Here is a 25578-nt window from a genome sequence, read left to right on the forward strand (position 1 = left end):
AAAAGGACATGCAACAACTTCTTAAAGGAGTGTGGGAACTTTCAAGGGCAGAAACTCCCAGCTGAGTTTGAAAAAGAGCATTTAGTAAAGCCAGTGAATTGAGTCATTTGATTTTCTCTGACATTGCTGGGACACCTAGATGTTAAAGTAGTGGAAACAAGTGGTTGGGAACAACCAAAACAAGATGTGATGTTGGAGAAAGTTGCTTAGTTGCCTAAGGTATTGCTTAGGTCAGTGGTTCTCAAACTTTAGCCTGGTTAGAATCAATGAATTTCTGGACCCCAACCCCAGAGTTTCTGATTCAAATTTGCATTTTTAACAAGTTCTCAAGTAGTGCTAATGCTGCTGGTCCAGACTCAGGCTTTGAGAACTTTTGGCTTAGAGTCTAGTTTGAAAAGGTTAATCATGGGTTGCAGGCCAGAGAGGCAGGATAGGAGACTCCAGGAAGGGGCTGAAGGACTGTGAGAATAAATACGATGGTGACAGAGTATGGGGTTCCGAATGAAGACAAGGCAGGTTCACTGGCTCTGAGGACTTGGGGTAAGTGGAAGGACAGAATCTTGTGTTTAGAGAGAATCCTAGATTGTAAAGCTCTTACATGGCCTAGAGCAAGCGTATTCAAAGTATTGGGCTTCCAGGAAATAAAGAACTTGTGCCTGAGTGTAACTCAGTGTACTACTTCCTTCTTTGAGAAAGTCTTGTTGTCCCCATCCCATACCCTTCCTCCCCTAAAAAAAAGTCAGCTAGACAAACCTGTGCGTAGTCATGTAATTGATTTGCATCCTGGCACAAGCTCAGTTCCTAGACTGGCATCACTCGCAGACCTCAACTGGTACACAGACCGCACTTGGAGAATCCCTGGCCTTGAGTATAGATTCTGGGGTGGGGTGTTATCTAGCAGGCCCTGAAAATGAAGGCTGTTGGAAGAGTGAGTCCAGGATGTTGTTTGGACTATCAGGAGAAGAATTCTGCAGAAATACAAAAAAGAGAAATTTCTGGAGACTGGTGGATGATCACAGGACCAGAATGGGAAAAGGACAGTAGAGCAGCATGGCCTGGGCTCTGAGGCTCTGAGAGGCTATTGAATGCCAGTCTCAGGCTCCAGTCGGGAGCAAGTAAAAGAAGCCTAATCATCCTCCAGGCCCTTGGGTTGTCGAATGAGGGATCGTGAGAAGGAACAGTCTTCACTTTAACACGGACGTCAGTGACAACCTTGCTGGTCTTTGTTTCTGTAATCGTTTTAGGCAAATTTTGTGTGGGCATTTTTAAAATCTTGTTTCAATAAAGGCTACATGGGAGCAAAGTTTCTCTTAGTTGACTGGTATAATCAAGCAGTACACTGCTGGAAGAGACATTCCCTGGGCTTCTTTTATTAGGCTAAGGAGGGAGAAGTCCATTAACTGAAAATGTGGAAGATACACTAGATAAGCCATTGTTGGGATAAAATTTTCTTCTAAGAAGCATATATTAGACTATTTTTAAAAATTTATATTTTCTTTAGTAACTATTTCCATAAGCTAAAACTCAGTTATTTAACTCTAAGAAGCATCTTTCCATAAAGTATGATGTATCCTACACAATCTGTTTGGTGATCCCATGAAAATTTTAATTGTGATTTCCTGAAGTATCTTCAACTAGTAAATAACATTTCCATAGGAAAGTACAATCATTCTTATATATAACTTTCTTCCCGTGTTTAATATCCAACTTAATACCCATCCCATCGTCAGAGACTAAGAGGGGCTGTTGAATGAAAGTCTCAAGTTACAGGAATAGGCCATAGTGAAAGGAGGCAGAGGAAAATGGTGGTTTAGAATACAGGCTCTGGGCAAACCTAGATTCATGTGATGGTGGCTTTAACATTTACAGACCCTGTGACCTTGGCCAAATTAGTGAGTCTAAGCTTCTGTTTCCTCATGTTCAAAACAGGATAACAGTGTAATTTCATTGAGTTGTTATGTGGATTAAATGAGCTTTCTTATAGTACTAAGCACAGGGTGTACCACATAATAAGCATGCCGTAATTTCTAACTTATTATCATTAGCATTATGTTGTTGTTAAGGGAAAGCGTAGTCCTTAGGGTCACAAAAGTTTGGATTTGCATCTCCTTTTTCTTAGTTCAAGAAGTGATAATGACCTTGGATAAGTCATTTAATACCTCTGAACCACCTTCTCATCAGTAAATGGGGGTGGTACCAACTACCATATACGATCATCGTGAAAAGTAAATAGTCTAAGTATGTAATGTGTTTGGTGTGGTCCTGTGACATAGTCTTAATAGCAAATGTTTGCCTTTCTTTCTTGCCTCTAAATTTTACGTTTCTTTTCTTTCTAGTCGGGCCTTGAAAAGAGCATAGACCAGGCTGTGGAAGAGTGGAACGTTGAGCAGGCTGAGGAGCTCAGCAATCAGCTAGCTACTCGAGAGGTGAGTCAGCCCAACTGATGACACTCTCGTGTGCTTCCACATCTTCTAAAATGAGCGTGTGTTCTTTCTGTGATCATGAGTACGTTCAGTATTCAAATATTTGACCTAAGATTTTCCTTTCTGTCCATTTTCTTCCCTCTTAAATCCACCTTTTATTTCGAAATGCTGGGTTTTATTTTTGTCTTTAATGTTATTAAATTATTCTGATGTAAGTCTTATGCTGGAAATAATCCATGATTAATATTCAACCCCTAGATTTCATCTAGTTCAGAGAGCTTTTTGCCAGTTATGATTAAAAGGCTAGCTTGCTTTTTCCATTTGCATCTTTAACTCAGTTTAACTCTCCCTGAGGGCAGCCGTGTGTTCTAATGTCACATCTCTCAACGTGTTCCTAACCCTTGCTCCCCAGAATGCTTTCTTACTGCATATTCTAAGTAGTTCCCTCAACCCTAAAGAATTTTTAGCCTTTTTTTTAAACCTATAGTCTATAGTATAAAACTAATAGGTATACTGAATATTCTTTTTCCAAGTACCAAGGCATCAGAAAGTTCTCACGTGCACCCTCTGGGAGGAATATTCCTCCAATTGGGAATGACTGCCAGGTATCGCTAGGTAAAGTCACACATAAAGAGCTCATAATTGGCATATGTTTTTTTGTCGTTGTTTTGTAGGTCTTTTTTGTCCTAGTTTCTAGGAAGAAAGCTCTATCAAAGCTTTCTTTTTTAATATATCCCTACCTTCTTCGCCTCATTCTTAAACTATAACTACTCCATGGTGTTTAATTACATAGAGAACATCATCGGTCACCTGTGTAAACTCTTGGCATGTGCACTGGTCTTTCTTACTCGCCTGCTGGTGAACATTTTTTCTAAACTGAGACTAGTGGTGAAATTACTATTTCAGTAAATTCTTTTATGGAAACACCATTCCACTGTTACATCCTCTGATGTCAAAACATCTACCATTGGTGGCTGTTTGTTGGCTTGTTTGTTTTCTCTTTTTGGTTGCTGGCCACAGGTATCTTGTGGGATTTATACTTTCATGTAGGGGAGAAAACCAGTTCAGAAGCAAGGCTTAGGGATTCACAGGTTGTCTTTTTTTTCCCCCTAAGCCTTAAAATCAGTTGTCACATTAGATATTGATACTTCCATTTATAATGTTTATGTATATGTATGTGCATTTATTAATGGCTAATCTAAAGAAAATTAGGAAGCTATGAGCTTGAGTTTGGGACCTAGGTAAGAAGCAGCATAAATGGCAGTTACGTGGCCTTTCAAAAATGTGAGATTTTAAAAAAGGTGTTTTTTTTTGGTAAGATTCATTCATCCCTCCTAGCCTATGATATTCTTGTGCTTTCAGTTTGAAAATTGCTCTTTTCATCTTTAAAGTAACCATATTTTGATTTCATTGATTATAGCATTCATTGAGTATAATAGCATTTTATTATTCTCTTTCCAAGTAGAAAGATTCAGGTATTACATTTGAATGCAGTGAATTTGATGGTGTGTTGAATGGTACCACAAACTCAGTAGGATTTCAGTGTTAGTTGTTGGTTATTGTAGTGGCTTCTTCAGTCACTAGGTTTCCTCAGATCTTTGCCTTGCTAAAGGAAGAAAGAGTAATGCAAGCCCTGGTCTATGACGTTAGAATGTGGGCTCCCCGTGATCCATCCGTGGCTGGCTATTTTTCTTTTTGTCTTTTTTCTGTTTTTTAGCACCCATACCATAGGCCAGGGGAATTCAGAGAGAAGCATTTACTTTACTGCAGGCACTGTGTTCCTTTTAGGTAAAGTTAGTAATGCTAAAATTTTAAGAGTTGAACACTTTGATTTTTTTAAAAAAATCTTTTATCTTGAAATAATTTCAAACTTTCAGAAAGTTGCAAAATTAGCGAAATGTTAACAGTTAACATTTGCTTTACCATTCTTTCTAATTTATGTACCTTATTTAGATTTACCAAATATGTCACTGATTTCCTTTATAGCAAAAGAAAATTTTCTTTTTTCCGGTCATGTCTTTTTAGTCTTCTTTAATCTGGAATGGTTCCTCAGTCTGTCTTTGTTTCTCAGGACCTTGGTATTTTTAGAGAGTAGAGGCCACTTATCTTATAGGATGCCCCTCAGTTTTTGTTTGTCTGATGCTTCCTCATGATTAGATTCAGGTTATGCATTTTTTGGCAGGAAGATCACAGAAATGATACTGTGTCCTTCTCAGTGCAGGATGTCAGGAGGCATGTGATATCTATTTGTCCAATTTATTGCTTATTTCCTTTGATTATTTGGGTAAGGTGGTGTCTCCAGGTTTCCCCTCTGTAACGTTACTGTTCTTCCCTATATAATTAATGAGTATCGCATGGAGAGGTGGGAGATGATTTGAGACTCTGTAAATATGCTTTTCCTCACTGTTCTTTACTTGCTAGTTTTAGTATTCACTGCTGATTGTTTTCCTGCTTGAGACAATTATTATTACAGTAAGATCTTGAAAACATTATTTGATTGTACTTTTCATCTTTACCTGGCAAATCAGATCTAAAATGTGCCTTCAGTGAGATACCAGATTCTAGAATCTTTTATGTATCTATGTTAAATCTCTCAGTAACCTGGTCAGTTGGGAATTGGATATAGTTTCCCTAAGTGATGCGCTGAGAGGGCTGGGGTTGCAGTGGCCTTGTGTCCACCAGGGTTGCATGTTCACTCCCTCCTTGTCTGCCTCATCAGTGGCCACGCGTGAGCTTCTCCCTTCCCTGCCGCAGGAAGCTGCTTGTCAGAGGGAACAGAAGTAGTGCCTCCGGGGCCTCAGAAATCTGTGTTTCCTTTGAGAATATTAAGTTTCTGTGTTTTGTTTTGTCAGACTGCTGTTTTAGAAATGGGAATTGCGTAATACTGACTAGGTATTTTCCATTTTAAGAGTTGTTATTTCCTGTCACACTTCATGGCATATGAGATTGCTTTAGAGATTTATACTATTTTTAGCACTTGTAAGGATAGTAAACATTTTTCCCAAGTGTTCTTTTTACTTCCATACAAGTATAATGCTTTGTTCTAGTAAAAGAAATTTATTTAGTGTGGGGTTAAAGAATTCTGATTAAAAGGAAAAACAATAATTTGGGCCCTATTCTTTTACTTGTGTAAGTGGAAAAACACCTGGAAAGTTTTTGCTGGTCAGACACAGACGTTGGAGAGATACTGATGCCGTGTTAATTAAACACCCGCGAAGAATAACTAAAGTAATCAAGATGGAATTCTTGAATAAATAGTTTAGTTTGAGGTTTAGTTTTTCATGTTTATCTCCTTGGTGCCAATCACTGTGGATATGAAAGATGGGATTTTGCGAAGTAAGTAATTGTGAGTTTGGGGCAGAAACCCTTTATGAATTAAATGTATACGTGCATGGCAGGTGTCCTTTTGGAAATCAGGTATATGGGTTTTTAATCAGTACCGTTTTCTTTTTTTTAAGAAGCAGTGACTGGGACTTGCTGATAAAGCCTTTGCTTAGAGGCACAGACCCCAGAGTTCTTAAAGCCTTTTCCAACCATAATAAGTGAAACTAATTTTTGATGTTTAACATTTATAAGCCTGTGAAACCAATAGGGCAGCATCAGTATTGAGAAAAATGAAGCCAAAAGAAGAACCATGTCTGAGAATGGGCCTTGAAAACAGTTCCTCAAAACAGGACAAAACAAAACAAAACAGAACAAACCGGCATGCCAGAACAAAGCTGTCAGTGCACTAGCATTATGACACAGCAAGCACATACTTTTCCAGAATCATATTCCCTTAAATTAATGATGACATTAAAGATGTATTTAATCTGGTTTGGGGGATGGCTCAAGTTCACATGTTGGAAACCTAGATTGTGCTATCAAGTTTGGTTTTGCCGTGTAGTAATGTGGTTGCTTTGGGACTGTCCCTCCTGTTGATTAAATCCTTCTTTGTTGTTAACAGTCTTGGAGGAGAGCTAAAGTGGAAAAGTCCTGTTGATTAAATCCTTCTTTGTTGTTAACAATCTTGGAGGAGAGCTAAAGTGGAAAAGTACACTTGGGTTTGTGTCATACTGATGAAACTGTTCTAATTTGAAAACAAAAGTTCTTTTTCTGAACAATACTATTTATGTATATATATCATACGTGTACATTCACACACGCACATGCACACAGGTGTTTGAGCACATTTGTAGCTTGTTAACCTCAGGCCTGAATTGGAAGAACATTCCATTCATTGATAGTGATCCTCGAAAATGCCATCCTGTGGTACTTGCCTTTTCTGGCACACTATCTTTGTTACAATCCAGATCATACCAATTTGTAGAAACCGGGAGAAACAAGTGTTTCAAAATTAAGTGCTAAAGCCTAGATTTAATAAAGTAAGCTGCACTTCAGCTGAATCTCACATTTTGGAAAGAGAATTTTTCTCTAGGCATCTTCGTGTTAGCCTGCTGTAGATAAAAACCAGCTTGGTTTGGCAGCAGACAGTGAGTTTCTCCCATCGAATGAGTCACACCTACGTTAGCTAGATATATTGCTTTCAGTTATAGCTGTACAATGTCAGGGCAGAAATGAGCGGGGAAGGGAGGTGGCCTGTGAATTTGGTTTGCGCTTTGTATACCTCATGCCCTTAAAGGTTGCCTTTTCTGTAAGTGACTCAAATAGGATGGCCTTCGGCAGCACCAGCTAAACTTAATTCCTTGAAAACATCAGTACATACTTCATGTTGTAATGTTATAACCATTTTGTATAACTTAGAATAGTCATTTAAAAAAATAATTTGCAAGGTTTTAATATTCACATCTGAGATATTTTGGTTATAATCTGCTACCATCTTTGCTAAGGCCAAAACCTTTCAGTTTGGAGTAATGATATAAAATGCTTCACATTTTAACGCTCTTTTGCTCCAACTTCTGAATGGAGGCCTAAGGCAATGACTTCAGCCTTTAGTGCTGTTAAGTATAGTATTTATTTAGAACCTAACCAAGGTATCACAAGTATAAAATGATAAAAAAGAGTATCTCACTTTGATAGTGTTCTTTTTATAGATATAGATAAATATTACATTGGCAGTATGAATTAAACTGAGAATTTAATTTTAACTTTATTAAATTTATTAAATAGACTACCTAGATTTTTGGATTCCAAACATAGGTGAACTTAATAATGTTGAAATAGTAATAGTTTGTTAATATTTAAATAACAAAGGTAGGAATGGCCTTTTTAGAAACTAATGTTTGAATTGATTGAGTTGTATTCTTTCCTAGCTCAATACATTAAATACTCTCTAAATTTGGGCAGATTATTAATTTGTTGCCTAAGTTCTATTTTTAGAGCCATTTCCTAGAAAATCTGAAGGCATTCTCATTGGAGAGGGATATATATATATATATATATATATATTTATACACACACACACACATTTGAGGAGATAGCATCTGTATTTTATGTTAACATGTGAGAAGTGGTCCTTTCTCAGAAATATTTCAGATGCTACAACGCTTGGCCCTAGCATTCAGAACTTTTCCAGTACCATTCGTTGTTAGGCTTTAGCTTCCCTGGGAGGATTCTGGCTACAATTCACCCTTTTCATTTTGATTATTAATTTTATGTCGATGTACATGCTGTGTTGTCTGATGGAATAAGAGCTTGAATTCACTGCCTCCCCCCCCTCCAAAAAAAAACCCTGCCCCAGATAGTACAATTTTGACAGATTTATCCATCAAAGTACCTGGAGCATTCTCATATCTAAAGTTCAGAATTGAAACATTTGTTTACATTTTTGAGATAGAGATGCTGCCAAACTTGATCAGTTTGAAGTTCCTTCTCATCAGTGCTATTTTCAGAGCTTCGATATTTTAGGAAAGGTGTTTGCATCACATACAAAAAAAAGGCTAAATTGAAAGACATTATAGTGAAGCAAGTCTTGTGGTTCTAAACTCTTTGTTCTGTATTCCAGAGAGCAAAATTATCTTCTTCCTGTTTTTGTGACTACTTTTTGAACTATCTTAACAACCATGATTGCAAAGGTAAAACGATTTGTTCAGGTATGAAGCTGAACATATATTCCAATTAGCTATTGTAAGAATTTTTTTTTTTTTTTTTTAAACATCTTTATTGAAGTATAATTGCTTTACAATGGTGTGCTAGCTTCTGCTTTACAACAAAGTGAATCAGTTACACATATACATATGTTGCCATATCTCTTCCCTCTTGCATCTCCCTCCCTCCCACCCTCCCTATCCCACCCCTCTAGGTGGTCACAAAGCACCGAGCTGATCTCCCTGTGCTATGCGGCTGCTTCCCACTAGTTATCTATTTTACATTTGGTAGTGTATATATGTCCATGACACTCTCTCACCCTGTCACATCTCACCCCTCCCCCTCCCCATATCCTCAAGTCCATTCTCTAGTAGGTCTGTGTCTTTATTCCCATCTTGCCACTAGGTTCTTCATGACCTCTTTTTTTTTTTTTTTTTTTTCCCTTAGATTCCATATATATGTGTTAGCATACTGTGTTTGTTTTTCTCTTTCTGACTTACTTCACTCTGTATGACAGACTCTAACTCCATCCACCTCATTACAAACACCTCCATTTCATTTCTTTTTATGGCTGAGTAATATTCCATTGTATATATGTGCCACATCTTCTTTATCCATTCATCCGATGATGGACACCTAGGTTGCTTCCATGTCCTGGCTATTGTAAACAGAGCTGCAATGAATATTTTGGTACATGACTCTTTCTGAATTATGGTTTTCTCAGGGTATATGCCCAGTAGTGGGATTGCTGGGTCATATGGTAGTTCTATTTTTAGTTTTTTAAGGAACCTCCATACTGTTCTCCATAGTGGCTGTATCAATTTACATTCCCACCAACAGTGCAAGAGTGTTCCCTTTTCTCCACACCCTCTCCAGCATTTATTGTTTCTAGATTTTTTGATGATGGCCATTCTGACCGGTGTGAGATGATACCTCATTGTAGTTTTGATTTGCATTTCTCTAATGATTAATGATGTTGAGCATTCTTGCATGTGTGTGTTGGCAATCTGTATATCTTCTTTGGAGAAATGTCTATTTAGGTCTTCTGCCCATTTTTGGATTGGGTTGTTTGTTTTTTTGTTATTGAGCTGCATGAGCTGCTTGTAAATCTTGGAGATTAATCCTTTGTCCGTTGCTTCATTTGCAAATATTTTCTCCCATTCTGAGGGTTGTCTTTTGGTCTTGTTTATGGTTTCCTTTGCTGTGCAAAAGCTTTTAAGTTTCATTAGGTCCCATTTGTTTATTTGTGTTTTTATTTCCATTTCTCTAGGACCTGGGTCAAAAAGGATCTTGCTGTGATTTATGTCATAGAGTGTTCTGCCTATGTTTTCCTCTAAGAGTTTGATAGTGTCTGGCCTTACACTTAGGTCTTTAATCCATTTTGAGTTTATTTTTGTGTATGGTGTCAGGGAGTGTTCTAATTTCATACTTTTACATGTACCTGTCCAATTTTCCCAGCACCACTTATTGAAGAGGCTGTCTTTTCTCCACTGTATATGCTTGCCTCCTTTATCAAAGATAAGGTGACCATATGTGCGTGGGCTTATCTCTGGGCTTTCTATCCTGTTCCATTGATCTATATTTCTGTTTTTGTGCCAGTACCAAACTGTCTTGATTACTGTAGCTTTGTAATATAGTCTGAAGTCAGGGAGCCTGATTCCTCCAGCTCCATTTTTCGTTCTCAAGATTGCTTTGGCTATTCGGGGTCTTTTGTGTTTCCATACAAATTGTGAAATTTTTTGTTCTAGTTCTGTGAAAAATGCCAGTGGTAGTTTGATAGGGATTGCATTGAATCTGTAGATTGCTTTGGGTAGCAGAGTCATTTTCACAATGTTTATTCTTCCAATCCAAGAACATGGTATATCTCTCCATCTATTTGTATCATCTTTAATTTCTTTCATCAGTGTCCTATAATTTTCTGCATACAGGTCTTTTGTCTCCTTAGGTAGGTTTATTCCTAGGTATTTTATTCTTTTTGTTGCAATGGTAAACGGGAGTGTTTTCTTAATTTCACTTTCAGATTTTTCATCATTAGTATACAGGAATGCAAGAGATTTCTGTGCATTAATTTTGTATCCTGCTACTTTACCAAATTCATTGATTAGCTCTAGTAGTTTTCTGGTAGCATCTTTTGGATTCTCTATGTATAGTATCATGTCATCTGCAAACAGTGACAGCTTTACTTCTTCTTTTCCGATTTGGATTCCTTTTATTTCTTTTTCGTCTCTGATTGCTGTGGCTAACACTTCCAAAACTATGTTGAATAATAGTGGTGAGAGTGGGCAGCCTTGTCTTGTTCCTGATCTTAGTGGAAATGGTTTCAGTTTTTCACCATTGAGGACAATGTTGGCTGTGGGTTTGTCATATACGGCCTTTATTATGTTGAGGAAAGTTCCCTCTATGCCTACTTTCTGCAGGACTTTTATCATAAATGGGTGTTGAATTTTGTCGAAAGCTTTCTCTGCATCTATTGAGATGATCATATGGTTTTTCTCCTTCAATTTGTTAATATGATGTATCACGTTGATTGATTTGCGTATATTGAAGAATCCTTGCATTCCTGGAATAAACCCCACTTGATCATGGTGTATGATCCTTTTAATGTGCTGTTGGATTCTGTTTGCTAGTATTTTGTTGAGGATTTTTGCATCTATGTTCATCAGTGATATTGGCCTGTAGTTTTCTTTCTTGGTGACATCTTTGCCTGGTTTTGGTATCAGGGTGATGGTGGCCTCGTAGAATGAGTTGGGGAGTGTTCCTCCCTCTGCAATATTTTGGAAGAGTTTGAGAAGGATAGGTGTTAGCTCTTCTCTAAATGTTTGATAGAATTCGCCTGTGAAGCCATCTGGTCCTGGGCTTTTGTGTGTTGGAAGATTTTTAATCACAGTTTCAATTTCAGTGCTTGTGATTGGTCTGTTCATATTTTCTATTTCTTCCTGGTTCAGTCTCGGCAGGTTGTGCATTTCTAAGAATCTGTCCATTTCTTCCAGGTTGTCCATTTTATTAGCATAGAGTTGCTTGTAGTAATCTCTTATGATCGTTTGTATTTCTGCAGTGTCAGTGGTTACTTCTCCTTTTTCATTTCTAATTCTATTAATTTGAGTCTTCTCCTTTTTTCTCTTGATGAGTCTGGCTAATGGTTTATCAATTTTGTTTATCTTCTCAAAGAACCAGCTTTTAGTTTCATTGATTTTTGCTATTGTTTCCTTCATTTCTTTTTCATTTATTTCTGATCTGATCTTTATGATTTCTTTCCTTCTGCTAGCTTTGGGGTTTTTTTGTTCTTCTTTCTCTAATTGCTTTAGGTGCAAGGTTAGGTTGTTTATTCGAGATGTTTCCTGTTTCTTGATGTAGGCTTGTATTGCTATAAACTTCCCTCTTAGAACTGCTTTTGCTGCATCCCATAGGTTTTGGATCGTCGTGTCTCCATTGTCATTTGTTTCTAGGTATTTTTTGATTTCCCCTTTGATTTCTTCAGTGATCACTTCGTTATTAAGTAGTGTATTGTGTAGCCTCCATGTGTTTGTATTTTTTACAGATCTTTTCCTGTAATTGATATCTAGTCTCATAGCGTTGTGGTCGGAAAAGATACTTGATACGATTTCAATTTTTTTAAATTTACCAAGGCTTGATTTGTGACCCAAGATATGATCTATCCTGGAGAATGTTCCATGAGCACTTGAGAAAAATGTGTATTCTGTTGTTTTTGGGTGGAATATCCTATAAATATCAATTAAGTCCATCTTGTTTAATGTATCATTTAAAGCTTGTGTTTCCTTATTTATTTTCATTTTGGATGATCTGTCCATTGGTGAAAGTGGGGTGTTAAAGTCCCCTACTATGATTGTGTTACTGTCGATTTCCCCTTTTATGGCTGTTAGTATTTGCCTTATGTATTGAGGTGCTCCTATGTTGGGTGCATAAATATTTACAATTGTTATACCTTCCTCTTGGATCGATCCCTTGATCATTATATAGTGTCCGTCTTTGTCTCTTGTAATTGTCTTTATTTTAAAGTCTATTTTGTCTGATATGAGAATTGCTACTCCAGCTTTCTTTTGATTTCCATTTGCATGGAATATCTTTTTCCATCCCCTCACTTTCAGTCTGTATGTGTCTCTAGGTCTGAAGTGGGTCTCTTGTAGACAGCATATATATGGGTCTTGTTTTTGTATCCATTCAGCCAGTCTGTGTCTTTTGGTGGGAGCATTTAATCCATTTACATTTAAGGTAATTATCGATATGTATGTTCCTATTCCCATTTTCTTAAATGTTTTGGGTTTGTTATTGTAGGTGTTTTCCTTCTCTTGTGTTTCTTGCCTAGAGAAGTTCCTTTAGCATTTGTTGTAAAGCTGGTTTGGTGGTGCTGAACTCTCTCAGCTTTTGCTTGTCTGTAAAGGTTTTAATTTCTCCATCAAATCTGAATGAGATCCTTGCTGGGTAGAGTAATCTTGGTTGTAGGTTTTTCTCCTTCATCACTTTAAGTATATCCTGCCACTCCCTTCTGGCTTGCAGCGTTTCTGCTGAAAGATCAGCTGTTAACCTTATGGGGATGCCCTTGTGTGTTATCTGTTGTTTTTCCCTTGCTGCTTTTAATATGTTTTCTTTATATTTAATTTTTGATAGTTTGATTAATATGTGTCTTGGTGTGTTTCTCCTTGGATTTATCCTGTGTGGGACTCTCTGTGCTTCCAGGACTTGATTAACTATTTCCTTTCCCATATTAGGGAAGTTTTCAACTATAATCTCTTCAGATATTTTCTCAGTCCCTTTCTTTTTCTCTTCTTCTTCTGGGACCCCTATAATTCGAATGTTGGTGCGTTTAATGTTGTCCCAGAGGTCTCTGAGACTGTCCTCAGTTCTTTTCATTCTTGTTTCTTTATTCTGGTCTGCAGTAGTTATTTCCACCATTTTATCTTCCAGGTCACTTATCCGTTCTTCTGCCTCAGTTATTCTGCTATTGATCCCATCTAGAGTATTTTTAATTTCATTTATTGTGCTTGTCATTGTTTCTTGGTTCCTCTTTAGTTCTTCTACGTCCTTGTTAAATGTTTCTTGCATTTTGTCTATTCTATTTCCAAGACTTTGGATCATCCTTACTATCATTATTCTGAATTCTTTTTCAGGTAGACTACCTATTTCCTCTTCATTTGTTAGGTCTGGTGTGTTTTGACCCTGCTCCTTCATCTGCTGTGTGTTTTTCTGTCTTCTCATTTTGCTTATCTTACTGTGTTTGGGGTCTCCTTTTCACAGGCTGCAGGTTCGTAGTTCCCGTTGTTTTTGGTATCTGTCCCCAGTGGCTAAGGTTGGTTCAGTGGGTTGTGTAGGTTTCCTGGTGGAGGGAACTAGTGCCTGTGTTCTGGTGGATGAGGCTGGATGTTGTCTTTCTGGTGGGTTCGTCCACGTCTGGTGGTGTGTTTTGGGGTGTCTGTGGCCTTATTATGATTTTAGGCAGCCTCTCTGTTAATGGATGGGGCTGTGTTCCTCTCTTGCTAGTTGTTTGGCATAGGGTGTCCAGCACTGTAGCTTGCTGGTCGTTGAGTGAAGCTGGGTCTTGATGTTGAGATGGAGATCTGTGAGAGATTTTCGCCGTTTGGTATTACGTGGAGCTGGGAGGTCTCTTGTGGACCAGTGTCCTGAAGTTGGCTCTCCCACCTCAGAGGCACAGCCCTGATGCCTGGCTGGAGCACCAAGAGCCTTTCGTCCACACGGCTCAGAATAAAAGGGAGAAAAAATGGAAAGAAAGAAAGAAAGAGGATAAAATAAAATAAAATAAAGCAATTATAATAAAAAATAAGAAAAAAAATTATTAAGAGTAAATTTATTAAGAAAAAAAAATTTTTTTTAATTTTTAAAAATAGATTTATTAATTTTTTATACTAAAAATAAGAAAAAAATTATTTAGAAAAAATTTATTAAGAAAAAAAATTTTTTAATTTTTTAAAATAAAAAATGTGAAAAAACTTATTAAAAATTTTTTTAAAAATAGAAAATAAGGAAAAAATTATTAAGAAAACATTTATTAGGGAAAAAAAAAATTTTTTTAAGCCAAAAAAAAAAAAAAAACAAAAAAACGGACGGACCTAACCCTAGGACTAACGGTGAGAGCAAAGCTATACAGACAAAATCTCACCCAGAAGCATACACATCTACACTCACAAAAAAAAGGAAAAGGGGAAAAGTTAATATATCCTGCTCCCAAAGTCCATCTCCTAAATTTGGGATGATTCGTTGTCTATTCAGGTATTCAACAGATGCAGGCACATCAAGTTGTTTGTGGAGCTTTAATCCGCTGCTTCTGAGGCTGCTGGGAGAGATTTCCCTTTCTCTTCTTTGTTCGTACAGCTCCCGGGGTTCAGCTTTGGATTTGGACCCGCCTCTGCGTGTAGGTCCCCTGAGGGCATCTGTTCCCCGCCCAGACAGAACGGGGTTAAAGGAGCAGCTGATTCGGGGGCTCTGGCTCAGTCAGGCCGGGGGGAGGGAGCGGTATGGAGGAGGCGGGGCGAGCCTGCGGCGGCAGAAGCCGGCGTGACGTTGCAGCAGCCTGCGGCGCGCCGTGCGCTCTCCCGGGGAAGTTGTCCCCGGATTACGGGAGCCTGGCCGTGGCGGGCTGCACAGGCTCCCGGGAGGGGCGGTGTGGAGAATGACCTGTGCTCGCCCACAGGCTGTTTGGTGGCGGCAGCAGCAGCCTTAGCGTCTCATGCCCGTCTCTGGGGTCCGCGCTGATAGCCGCGGCTCGCGCCCGTCTCTGGAGTTCGTTTAAGTGGCGCTCTGAATCCCCCCTCCTTGCACGCCGCGAAACAAAGAGGCAAGAAAAAGTCTCCTGCCTCTTCGGCAGCTGCAGACTTTTTCTCGTGCATCCTCCCGGCTAGTTGTGGTGCGCTAGACCCTTCAGGCTGTGTTCACGCAGCCAACCCCAGTCCTCTCCCTGGGATCTGACCGAAGCCCGCGCCTCAGCTCCCAGCCCCCGCCCGCCCCGGCGGGTGAGCAGACAAGCCTCTCGGGCTGGTGAGTGCTGCTCGGCGCCGAGCCTCTGTGCGGGAATCTCTCCGTTTTTCCCTCTGCGTCCCTGTTGCTGTGGGATCCGCGCTGATAGCCGCGGCTCGCGCCCGTCTCCGGAGCTCGCCTAGGAGGCGCTCTGAATCCCCTCTCCTTGCGCGCCGCGAAACAAAGAGGCAAGAAAAATTCTCTTGCCTCTTTGGCAGCTGCAGTCTTTTTCCCGGACTCCCTCCCGGCTAGCACCGAAGCCCGAGCCCCAGCTCCCAGGCCCCGCCCGCCCCGGCGGCTGAGCAGACAAGCCTCTCGGGCTGGTGAGTGCTGGTCGGCACCGCTCCTCTGTGCGGGAATCTCCGCTTTGCCCTCCGCACCAATGTGGCTGCGCTCTCCTCCGTGGCTCCGAAGCTTCCCCCCTCTGCTACCCGCAGTCTCTGCCCACGAAGGGGCTTCCTAGTGTGTGGAAACCTTTCCTCCTTCACAGCTCCCTCCCACTGGTGCAGGTCCCGTCCCTATTCTTTGGTCTCTGTTATTTCATTTTTCTTTTGCCCTACCCAAGTACGTGGGGATTTTCTTGCCTTTTGGGAGGTCTGACGTCTTCTGCCAGCGTTCAGTGGGTGTTCTGTAGGAGCAGTTCCACGTGTAGATGTATTTCTCATGTATCTGTGGGGAGGAAGGTGATCTCCGCGTCTTACTCTTCCGCCATCTTGCCCCTCCCTCTATTGTAAGAATTTATCATTAGAACCCATGACTCTAAGAAGGCTGGCAGGTACTTTCTATTTTCTTAATTATTGTGTTTTCTAGCCACTGAAGGTAAGGTAAACAAAGTAAAAATGCATTAAATAGTACTCATTTGTACATATTAAGAATTTAAAATTAAATATCTCCATTTCAACATTTTATTTTTACAGAAAGGAGATTTCCTTTTTTGCTAGTACCGGGGGTGTGTATGAAGAATATATTATTTCATACAAAGTCATCTAATGCCTGCAAACTCTCTGGCAAAATTTGTTTTATGCCCCTATTTGAAATTTTCCTACGCTGACTTCCATCCCTTAGTTTTTCTTTCTTTCTTTCTTTCTTTTTCTCTTTCCAGTTAGCAGAGTGTAGGACCAGTTTCTTTGTGGTATATTTCACTGATTAGCATTGGGAGAGAATCTAGGACACTAGGGAGAGAAAGCCCTCACTGAACAGGCTCTTGCTAGTTGGCAGTGATCAGCCACCTGGGGAAGCCGGCTGCGCTCTGCCTGCCGCGGAGGGAGGGGTGTGCGCTTCCATTTAGGATCATCTAGAACTGACTCACTTTCATTAACTTTGGTCATTTCTCAGTGGTTTTTTAATTTAGATGTTCCTCTGTGTGTCATTTTGTAGTCTGTGCATAGTATGCGGGACCTTTAAATGGTGATTTTAATTCTTTGAAGCCTTGTTCTCCTTAGTTCTTAAATGTCAGTTATTTCATATAGATGAACAATTAGCACAACATATGGAAAATAAGCTATGCCTATCCAGGTGAGGGAAGGCCTAGTTGAATTCCTTTACATGGAACCTAAGGATATGTTCTTTCCTATAAAAAATGGTGTACAGCCTTGAAGTTGGGGCATTTTAGAAATGCTCCAACTTCAAGAGAAAAATAAAAATGGTACTGAGGGATGGGTTTTCCTCTCAGGCTTTTAGATACGCTTTTTAGATCTCATTGCACTGAGGACATTTTCTTTTAGCCTCTGGGGTATGATTGGGTGATCGCCTAGAATGGTGTTCCTTATGCTCTCTTTTAATTATGTTTATCTGTGCTTTTAACAAACCTTAAAAAAAAATTTCAGATGTTACAAGTCTAATTAAAGAGACAGACAAAGCACAGTTTATACTGTAGATTTTTTTCTGCAGTTCAATTAATCAGCATGTTTTCTCTTTTAATTAAAACCATTTTAGTAAATTAAAGCCCACAGCAAAACACATATATAATTTGTTTGTAATTAGCTCTTAATTGGTGGTAGTTGAAGCTTAGCACCCATGGTTTCTTTCTTCATGATTGCCATTTTATTAGCAGCCAGTCATTAATTAATCTTTTTCTAATTAGCTTATAAAACTGTTGATGGCACATTATTGTAAATGTGATTTTAAGTTCAAAGCTTGTTAATAAGCTTTCTTACTTAGAAGAACAGAGATAAAGAAATTGCTGAAAACAGTACTACAGTTCTTTAAAAAAACTGTCTTTCTGATGGGGACTGTGTAAAGCATCTAACAGCTTATGGTTAATTTTTTAATGCTGTTTTTCCCCTTATGAATGGAATAAGTTGCTCGAATATAAATGTCTCTATCCAGGAGTGATTTCAGCAGTATAACATCTTTTCTCCCCCCATTGGAATACTGTAATCTACATATAATTTGAAGCCTTAATAGTCCTCATTAAGCCAGGTGTTATATAAACTATTCCACTATGAAATCAGAGTTGAGGATATGAATCAAAGTCTATCTTCTCATACCTCATGGACCAAATACAAAATCTTTTTATAAATTGCAAGGTGAATCATATATACACACACACACACACACATATATATGTAATATGTCTATACAAATATATCTTATAATGTATTTTAAAAACAGGGTTTGTTGGGTTATGCTTTGAAATAAAAACCATTTGGATTTAACTGATAATGAAGTTGTAGGTATAAAAATAAATAACAGGTGTTTGTACAGTTGTGCACACAACATAGATGTAAGTGGTACACAAACATGCAAACCTGTGTGTGCACATTTTAAGATGACAGTGAAATTGGGCTGTTTCCTCTAACAGAGAGAAAAAGACTTGATTTACAGTCAGTGTTTAAATGACTGGATATGGCAGAGCTTATTTGCTGTCCTCAGAGCTTTGGCATCTCAGGTATGACCGTGGAGAGAAAGGTACCAATCCAAGTGGAGACATCCTGAATTTACTATAGCACCTGCCATGTTAAATTGTGGTTTGAGTGAAATACATTAGCCACATCATCTTCTTTATTGAAATATACTAGCGATTTCATAAAACTCCTTAACTGCATGGTGTTCTGAGCTGTTAATATTTTTGCAAAGTTTTGAAAGTTACTAAAAAAAAAAAATAAAGCATCATCAGCCCTTGGAAGTGCTTTTTCTTCTTTACTTTTTGAACTTTGCATGTTATTTCAACTTTGGCTATTTCTCTGCTTGTTTTTAAGAAGGCATTTTATGATGCCATGCAGGAGACACTAGAAAGGGATAGCTGACAAGGAAAAAATTAAAAATTGGATAAAAAGTAAATGAATAATGTCATATTACCAGAAAGATGAGAGGCTAATTTGTGCTGACTTTTTGCTAATTTTGCTCAAGCCTCAGAATGAGGAGCTGTCACCCGTTCCGTGTGGCGCTGATGACGGTGCCAACGATCCATGAAATAAGCTGCCGCTGGCTTTGTTCTGATAAGAATGAACAAATCTGCACAGTGTTCAGCTCCCAGAATCTCATTTTCATACTTGCATGCAGGCGAAAAGAAATAAGCTGTTTGCAGGCTTGATTAATCAGACATTGGAGGGGTTTTTGTCTCTTTGATCTCTTTCGTCTCCTAGGTAACTTGCTTGACATTAATGTTGAGCTCGAGTAAAGACAATCAGGAATTGTCGACCAAACTGATATAGAAATTAAAGACCTTAACACTTTAAGTGCTCCAGTAATGGTTCCGCTTTACTTCAGAAAACATCTGTTTTCATTTAATTAAAGAACAAAAGAGAATGGCATAAATATTTTTCATAGAGACCCATTATTCCATCAAAAGTTAAAGTATGATAATTGGTATTTTTAAATAAGTGCCTTGAAAGTGTTCAGAAGGGAGGAAAACTTCATAAATCTGTTACAAGCTAGTAATTCGAAGATGAGTAAAGTATTTTATGAAATGGATAAGAAGTTTACAGTGATGCTAGATTAAGCTGTTTGAATCAGATGCTTCAAATGATTATCGGCAAACTTTAGTAGGGCAAGGTTTAGTGAGAAAAATGAACTTTATTCTGCAAGTTTGTCTTTTAAAAACCTCTACTGTGTTACAAGATGTGCCATTATATCTATTTTACAACCCAATATGATTTACGCATGCTAAACCTGTAAAATTGAAAGGAATTAAAAAAATGTCGCCCGTGCATTTGCTTGAGGTTATGCAGACGCTTTTACAAATCTTCCAAGTGGCTGTAAAGATGAATGCCTCAAGGGTCCAGCCAGGGCCCTGCTTTTCCAACCAGCTAAAGCCCTTATCTTAAATCCAGGCAAAGTACCATTAATCTTTTTGAAAGACCTTTTATGGCTTTTAATATATCCCAAATTAGAACATTTTACACCCTTGGTTCCTGAAATATGGTGATAAAAAGCCTTTAGAGCTTAATTTTCCTTACCGTTTGCTCTGACCAATTTGCAGTTCTTTGTGATAATGTTTAGACACCTTAATTAAAATGCAGCAAAATATTGGATGTTCTATATGGAAAATGCTGATACTTTGGCTACACATACAAGAAATTCTGTATATATTTTTGTTTGGTTAAAAAAATTTCTTCCCACATTGTGTTGCTATAGTTATCTGATGACCTGAAACAGTTTTTTAATATAAAAACCATTGACCAAGCTTTTGTGATGTTTACATTGGGCACGAAGATGCATTTTTCTTTTTAGAGAAGCGAAAGGGGGATTCTTGTGGGCCTATATTGTTTGTTTGTAATACGGAAACATAGCACGGTATTCTTTTATCTTCTGGAACTTGGGCTGGTCATCTTGCCTGAGAAAACATGTTTCTTCTCAACTGTCTCTTCTAGAGAAGATCTCATGATCCTTTCATATTTCCAAATATTTCCATTCTTTTTACTTTCTCCACAGGAATAAGTGAAACATTCACTTTAAGCATGGGAAGGACACAACATTGATAAGACTTTTCATCATCATCACAAGCTAAAAGATCCTTTCTGTAAAATGCATAGACCAGGCTTGTTTAATGTTTATCAGTTAAAGAACATTTCACTGAACCTAACCCCAGGCAAAATACAGTTAGAAAATACACCTTTCCTACAAACAGGTCTGCTTGAACGTATTGCCTACGTACCTAATCGTTTACTATACTTAATTAGTCTACAAAACGATGGAGCCCTCGCATGTAAATACATGTTTCTTACATTGTAATGAATTCTTTTTAACAAGTTTATACTATGTCTTATGTGGCATATGTGCTCTCAGTCTTTACTGTGATGCTGATTGTGCTGGGTTTGTCCTTCGTGTTGCTAGAAAACTAAAATCTTTTACATTGTAAGAGTATATGACCATGTTGAAGAGGCCCCATTTAAATCACATGACCACGGTCAATGTCCAGACACACTGAGACGCTCTTTGGTTTGTCTATCCCAAAACCAGAAAATCCATACTGGGACATTTCAATAAGCTAAAAATGTAAGCTGCATCTTAATTTACAACAGTTTTAGGGAATAATTTTGTCACGGGGTTAATGGTACATGGCAAATATAGTTCAGGTCATTTTTGTTTCATGCTCAAAAGTATAGGCTCAATTTAAATCTAAGATAAACTAGCTGAGCGGAACTTTTGTTAGGGGGTGATCCTGGCAAAACTATATCATATTTCAAATTTGCATATGCTATCTAAAACATAGGAATATAATTAGACAGACAAATACTGAGTTCTGTGTTTTAGCTTTTGGAGGTGGGGGACAGAGAAGAGACTAAATATTCCTACACGAGTGTGGAGAGACCCAGCGTACACCTTAAACCCAGGCGGCAAGCTGCGTGTTATGACAGTAGACAGTTCATTAGGTGCATTTAGTGTTCCCCTGATGTCCCCCAGCACCCCTGTGGCCGGCCGCCTCGCAGCCAGGTGGAATTGTGAGTAGTTCTGACCAGATGGCTCTGAGCAGAAACGCTGTGTGTCGCTTCTGGACTAAAGCATTAAGAGCCAGTGTGAGGCCCTCCGGCCGTCTCTTCCTCTGCCACAGCACCTTGAAAGCCTCGTGTTGAGATGCTGGCACCGCAAGGTGGAGAGACCTGCCGGTCCACAGCTGACATTAAGTGAAACAAGAAATAAAAGCTCAGCCACTGAGATTCGGGGGTTGGTTTGTTACTGCAGCTTTGACTAGCCTAACCAGACAGGCGTAACTTGATGTTTTAACACTTATGACAAGTGGATGGTGTTTCAGTCGATAGGAAATCCATCTTTGTGATCAGTGATTCCAGAGCATTCTTCCAGAGCTTCGTTTTCTCCTTAGATGATGATGCTACAGCCCTTTGATTCTTAACCTTTTTTTTAGTTGACTTATATGAACTTTTCTGTAATAAAGAACTGGAAATGAAAAGAGAGCCAAAAGAACAGGTCCGGGATTGAAGCGGTCAGATATAACTGGCAACCCCTTCTCCCCAGCTGCCCACCACCCCACCCCACCCACCTGCCCCCAAAGCCCTCTTTTTTTTTTTTTTAATTTTTATTTATTTATTTATTTTTATTTTTATTTATGACTGTGTTGGGTCTTCGTTTCTGTGCGAGGGCTTTCTCTAGTTGCGGCAAGCGGGGGCCACTCTTCATCGCGGTGTGCGGGCCTCTCACTATCGCGGCCTCTCTTGTTGCGGAGCACGGGCTCCAGACGCGCAGGCTCAGTAATTGTGGCTCACGGGCCTAGTTGCTCTGCGGCATGTGGGATCCTCGCAGACCAGAACTCGAACCCGTGTCCCCTGCATTGGCAGGCAGACTCTCAACCACTGTGCCACCAGGGAAGCCCCGAAGCCCTCTTTTTAACAGCTGTATCTGCAGCGCCTGCAACAGTGCCTGGCAAAATAATGCATTTGTGCCCTCGTGATATTGGTTGAATGAATGTCGTGCTTGTGAAACAAAGATGCTGCTGCTAGTGTTGGCTTGAGTGTCAGGAAGGCTCCGAGTTGGTCTGCTTTCCCAGGTGGGCTCACAGCCACAATCGACCCTCCTTCCTTCAGTGGCTTTCCTTTTGGTGTCGACTACCTCAGCACGCTGGCTTGATTGTCATATTGCTTCCATTTACTTACCTTCTTTATGTGTATTCTTTCCTAGACTGAAAAATCAGATCTATTTTTGTTCTCATTTATAAAACCCAGTCAGTGCTTGATGACTGCTTGTTTGTTTCATTCTAAAGGAAACTGTTCTCCAAGATGAGCTGAAAGGAGTGTCGGGCATGTCAAACCTCACTTTCCTAAGTCGGCTTCTTTCCTTACACACGAGCCCCTGACTGCCTGCCGTGCCTCACTGTTGGCCAGCAGGTCCCTAAACCTTGGGCTGTAATACTTTGACTTGAGAGTAGCTTCTGGGTCCTTGCCTCTCGTCCACAAGTCTGCTGGCTACTGAAATGCAGTAGGCTGTGTACAGAGAGAGAAAAGGAAAGAAATCCCAGGAAGAGATTTTTAGCCTTTGTTGTTTAACCTGGGTTCTTAACAGATACTTTTGAGCCATCCATATAGGTGGGCGTTTTTAAAATCAGAGCCCACCAAAACTAGGGGATTACCATGCCTGTCCTGGAGACGCTCGCCGAGGAACAGCTCTGTGGCCAGAGAGCTGTACCATAGGTTATGGCATAGAAGCTGAAGGGCTAGAGAAATACAGAAACAAAGACTTTGTTGGGTGGAGTTAGAGAAGTCTTCTGGGGGTGGGGCTGAGGGGAGGCTTTGTTTTGCTTCAGCCTTCTAGCACTGGGGCAGATGGGTGTAAGGAGGAGCACGCAGGGTGACTGGCAGAGGGAACGCTTCGGTACTGTGGTCCTGGTGCCCCGCCTTTTTGCCTCTTGGCTCCCCTTGTATTCCTTTTTCTATCAGTGAGTGACAAGCGATTGCCCATCACACAAACTGTGTTTATGAAGTAGTAATTAGCTTTCCTGTGTTTTATTAATCACATCTATGACTGCCAATCTGAGCTTCTGATCAGCGTGAGATAACGGGTACACCCATACTGAGTTTCTGTAATTCTAGCCCAGAGCAAAGAAACTGGATGTCTGTCAGCCTGTGCAGCCTTATCGGGGTAAATTCCTGTCTGGCCTACTGAAATGCTGAAAGCGCTTCAAGATCTTCATGCACGGCCCTCGTGGACCCTCGAGGGGCCTTAGTGTGGGAAGGAGTTCCATCTGAGAGACTGGGCGGCTGGTGCAGCTGGGATAAAGGTCTGTGGGAGGTTAGGAGAATAGGGGCTACATCTTTGCATTTGTTGTAATTCGGTGGTTTCGGGGGCCGAGCATAAGAATTTCTATTCTTAGCATGTCTAAAGCAACACTGACATGGCTTTCGTACCCACAAATTCTCGAATATTTGTATCACTGTAATTCTTGTATCAGCTAGAATATTTATTTTCACTTTTCCTCCTTTGTAATTCTTAGCTTGGTGTAAAAATTGCCAAAGCGATTGCCTGCCACAACTTTGTAAAAGCAAAAAAGGATGCTGAAAATTCACAGGTTGCTCGAAAAAAGAAGAAACTTGCCTGGGGGTGAGTTCAAGATTTTTTAAATTAGTAATTCTACTAAATTCATAGGAATTACAGAAATCCTGTGATATATTTGGTGAATCCAGTTTGTGTGTAATTGTTATTCATTTTATTCTTTGTATCTTTGCTGAATGTTTATCAGTTTATAAATGTGGAGGCATTTCTTCCTCCTGTTTGATGTTTATTTTGTAATTGATGGAGTATGTGAAAACTTTTAAAGTTTATTTTACTTTGGCGCTTAGTAAACATGTTACTTCAGGAAAGTATTTAGAAATAAATTGGGATTTTCATATTCTTCATTTTAGGTTTGAAGCAAAGAAGAGGTGGGAAACCAAAAGCAACATGGGATATATGTGACTTGCCAGAGTTCTTCAAGACCTTTGAGACTTCACTTGAGTCTTCAGTTGCTTAATTTACTGAAAAGATTTTCCTGTTCGTGTTAACTATGTCGGGAAATTGATGGAAATAGAAAAAAATAAGCATAAAATTTGGAAGTTGATTATCAAATCTTTTTTCAGTCTTTTTCTAAAGAGCTCATCCTGCTGAAGTGAATGATATGGAGCATTCTGTTATTTGTACAAGAAATCTAAGCATACATACAGGAAAAAAAAGATAGGATTTTATTTATTTATTTATATAGACCTCCAGTATAAAATCAATTTTACTTTTCATCCACTTGGTGTAGCATAGCCAATGAGCTCCTTGTACTTTCTTATCTGTACTCAATGTAACTGCACTTATTCTGGAGCTGTGTTTTTAAGATTGGCATTTGTTTATAATGGATTAGTCATAAGTGCAAGAAAGATACTGTCTTTACAAATGACTTTATCTTAATGTTATAAAAGTAATTATTGGTTCTTTATTGTAAGCAGTAGAGTTGATATTTCACAGTCACATAATAAAAGCAATTGATTAATTTTTATGTACCTTCAGATTAAATATTACAGTTTTTAAAAAGGACAGAATGTAGTATTTAGAGGATGATTTAAATTCAAGTTCTCTGCCTGGAAGTGTCTTCCTAAATCTCTCTCTCAGCCATGTCATTCTTTAAGTTATGAGATAGTTCTTAGAAGAGAAATTGGTATAGTAGTATTAGACAGTTATAACTCAAGACAGTGTAACTCTGAACCTTCTAAGAACAAACATGGTTTGATTATTTTTACTCCTCTTCCCCATTACTCCTGGAGAGATTGAGTGAATGAATGAGGATAAAGGGGATTGGTGCCCTGGGAAGTGGTTTTCACTGAAAGTGTGTTTCGTAGTCCTAACTAGAAGGGGCTTTGAGAAATTGTCACAAGCTGATGGGCAAGACCATAGCTGGATGTTGTGATTTTTTGGGTAGGCCTAGGTATTTTGGCACCTCTTCTTGGTGCTCAGTGGAGGTGAAGAACTGCTTATTGTGGTTTTCATCAGGTCTGTTCCCTTCTTCAGCCTTCATCAGAGGTTTCTAGCTGTCCGATACAAACTTTCTCTAGGTTGATAATATAAATTCAGGAACATAGAAAATGAGTCATGATGATATTATTAGTAGTATTATTTTGTTATTCTTAGACTTACAAACAGTAATCAAATTTTACTTATTTATGGTGGCATATTTTTTTTTCTGTGTTCTGGAATAAGTGAGCAACTAATTGCTATTTACGAGAACAAA

General features: G+C 39.1%; 1 protein-coding gene across 5 annotated transcripts in view; it reads left to right on the forward strand.

The window, feature by feature from the left end:
* The window catches only part of FAM204A (family with sequence similarity 204 member A), a 41297-nt gene extending 16863 nt beyond the window's left edge, over positions 1-24434 (forward strand). For 4 of the 5 annotated variants that reach the window (XM_061192792.1, XM_061192799.1, XM_061192785.1 and 1 more), the window contains exons 6-8: positions 2337-2426; positions 23824-23930; positions 24233-24434. In XM_061192792.1, coding sequence (XP_061048775.1) covers positions 2337-2426; positions 23824-23930; positions 24233-24284 — 249 coding nt within the window. In that variant the 3' untranslated portion in view covers positions 24285-24434. Of the gene's footprint in view, positions 1-2336; positions 2427-23422; positions 23628-23823; positions 23931-24232 lie in introns of those variants that run through there. The other variant, XM_061192818.1, reaches the window with a different exon arrangement.
* The last annotated feature ends 1144 nt before the right edge of the window (positions 24435-25578 follow it).

This window comes from Eubalaena glacialis, chromosome 1, assembly GCF_028564815.1.
Source record: "Eubalaena glacialis isolate mEubGla1 chromosome 1, mEubGla1.1.hap2.+ XY, whole genome shotgun sequence".
NCBI lineage: Eukaryota > Metazoa > Chordata > Mammalia > Artiodactyla > Balaenidae > Eubalaena > Eubalaena glacialis.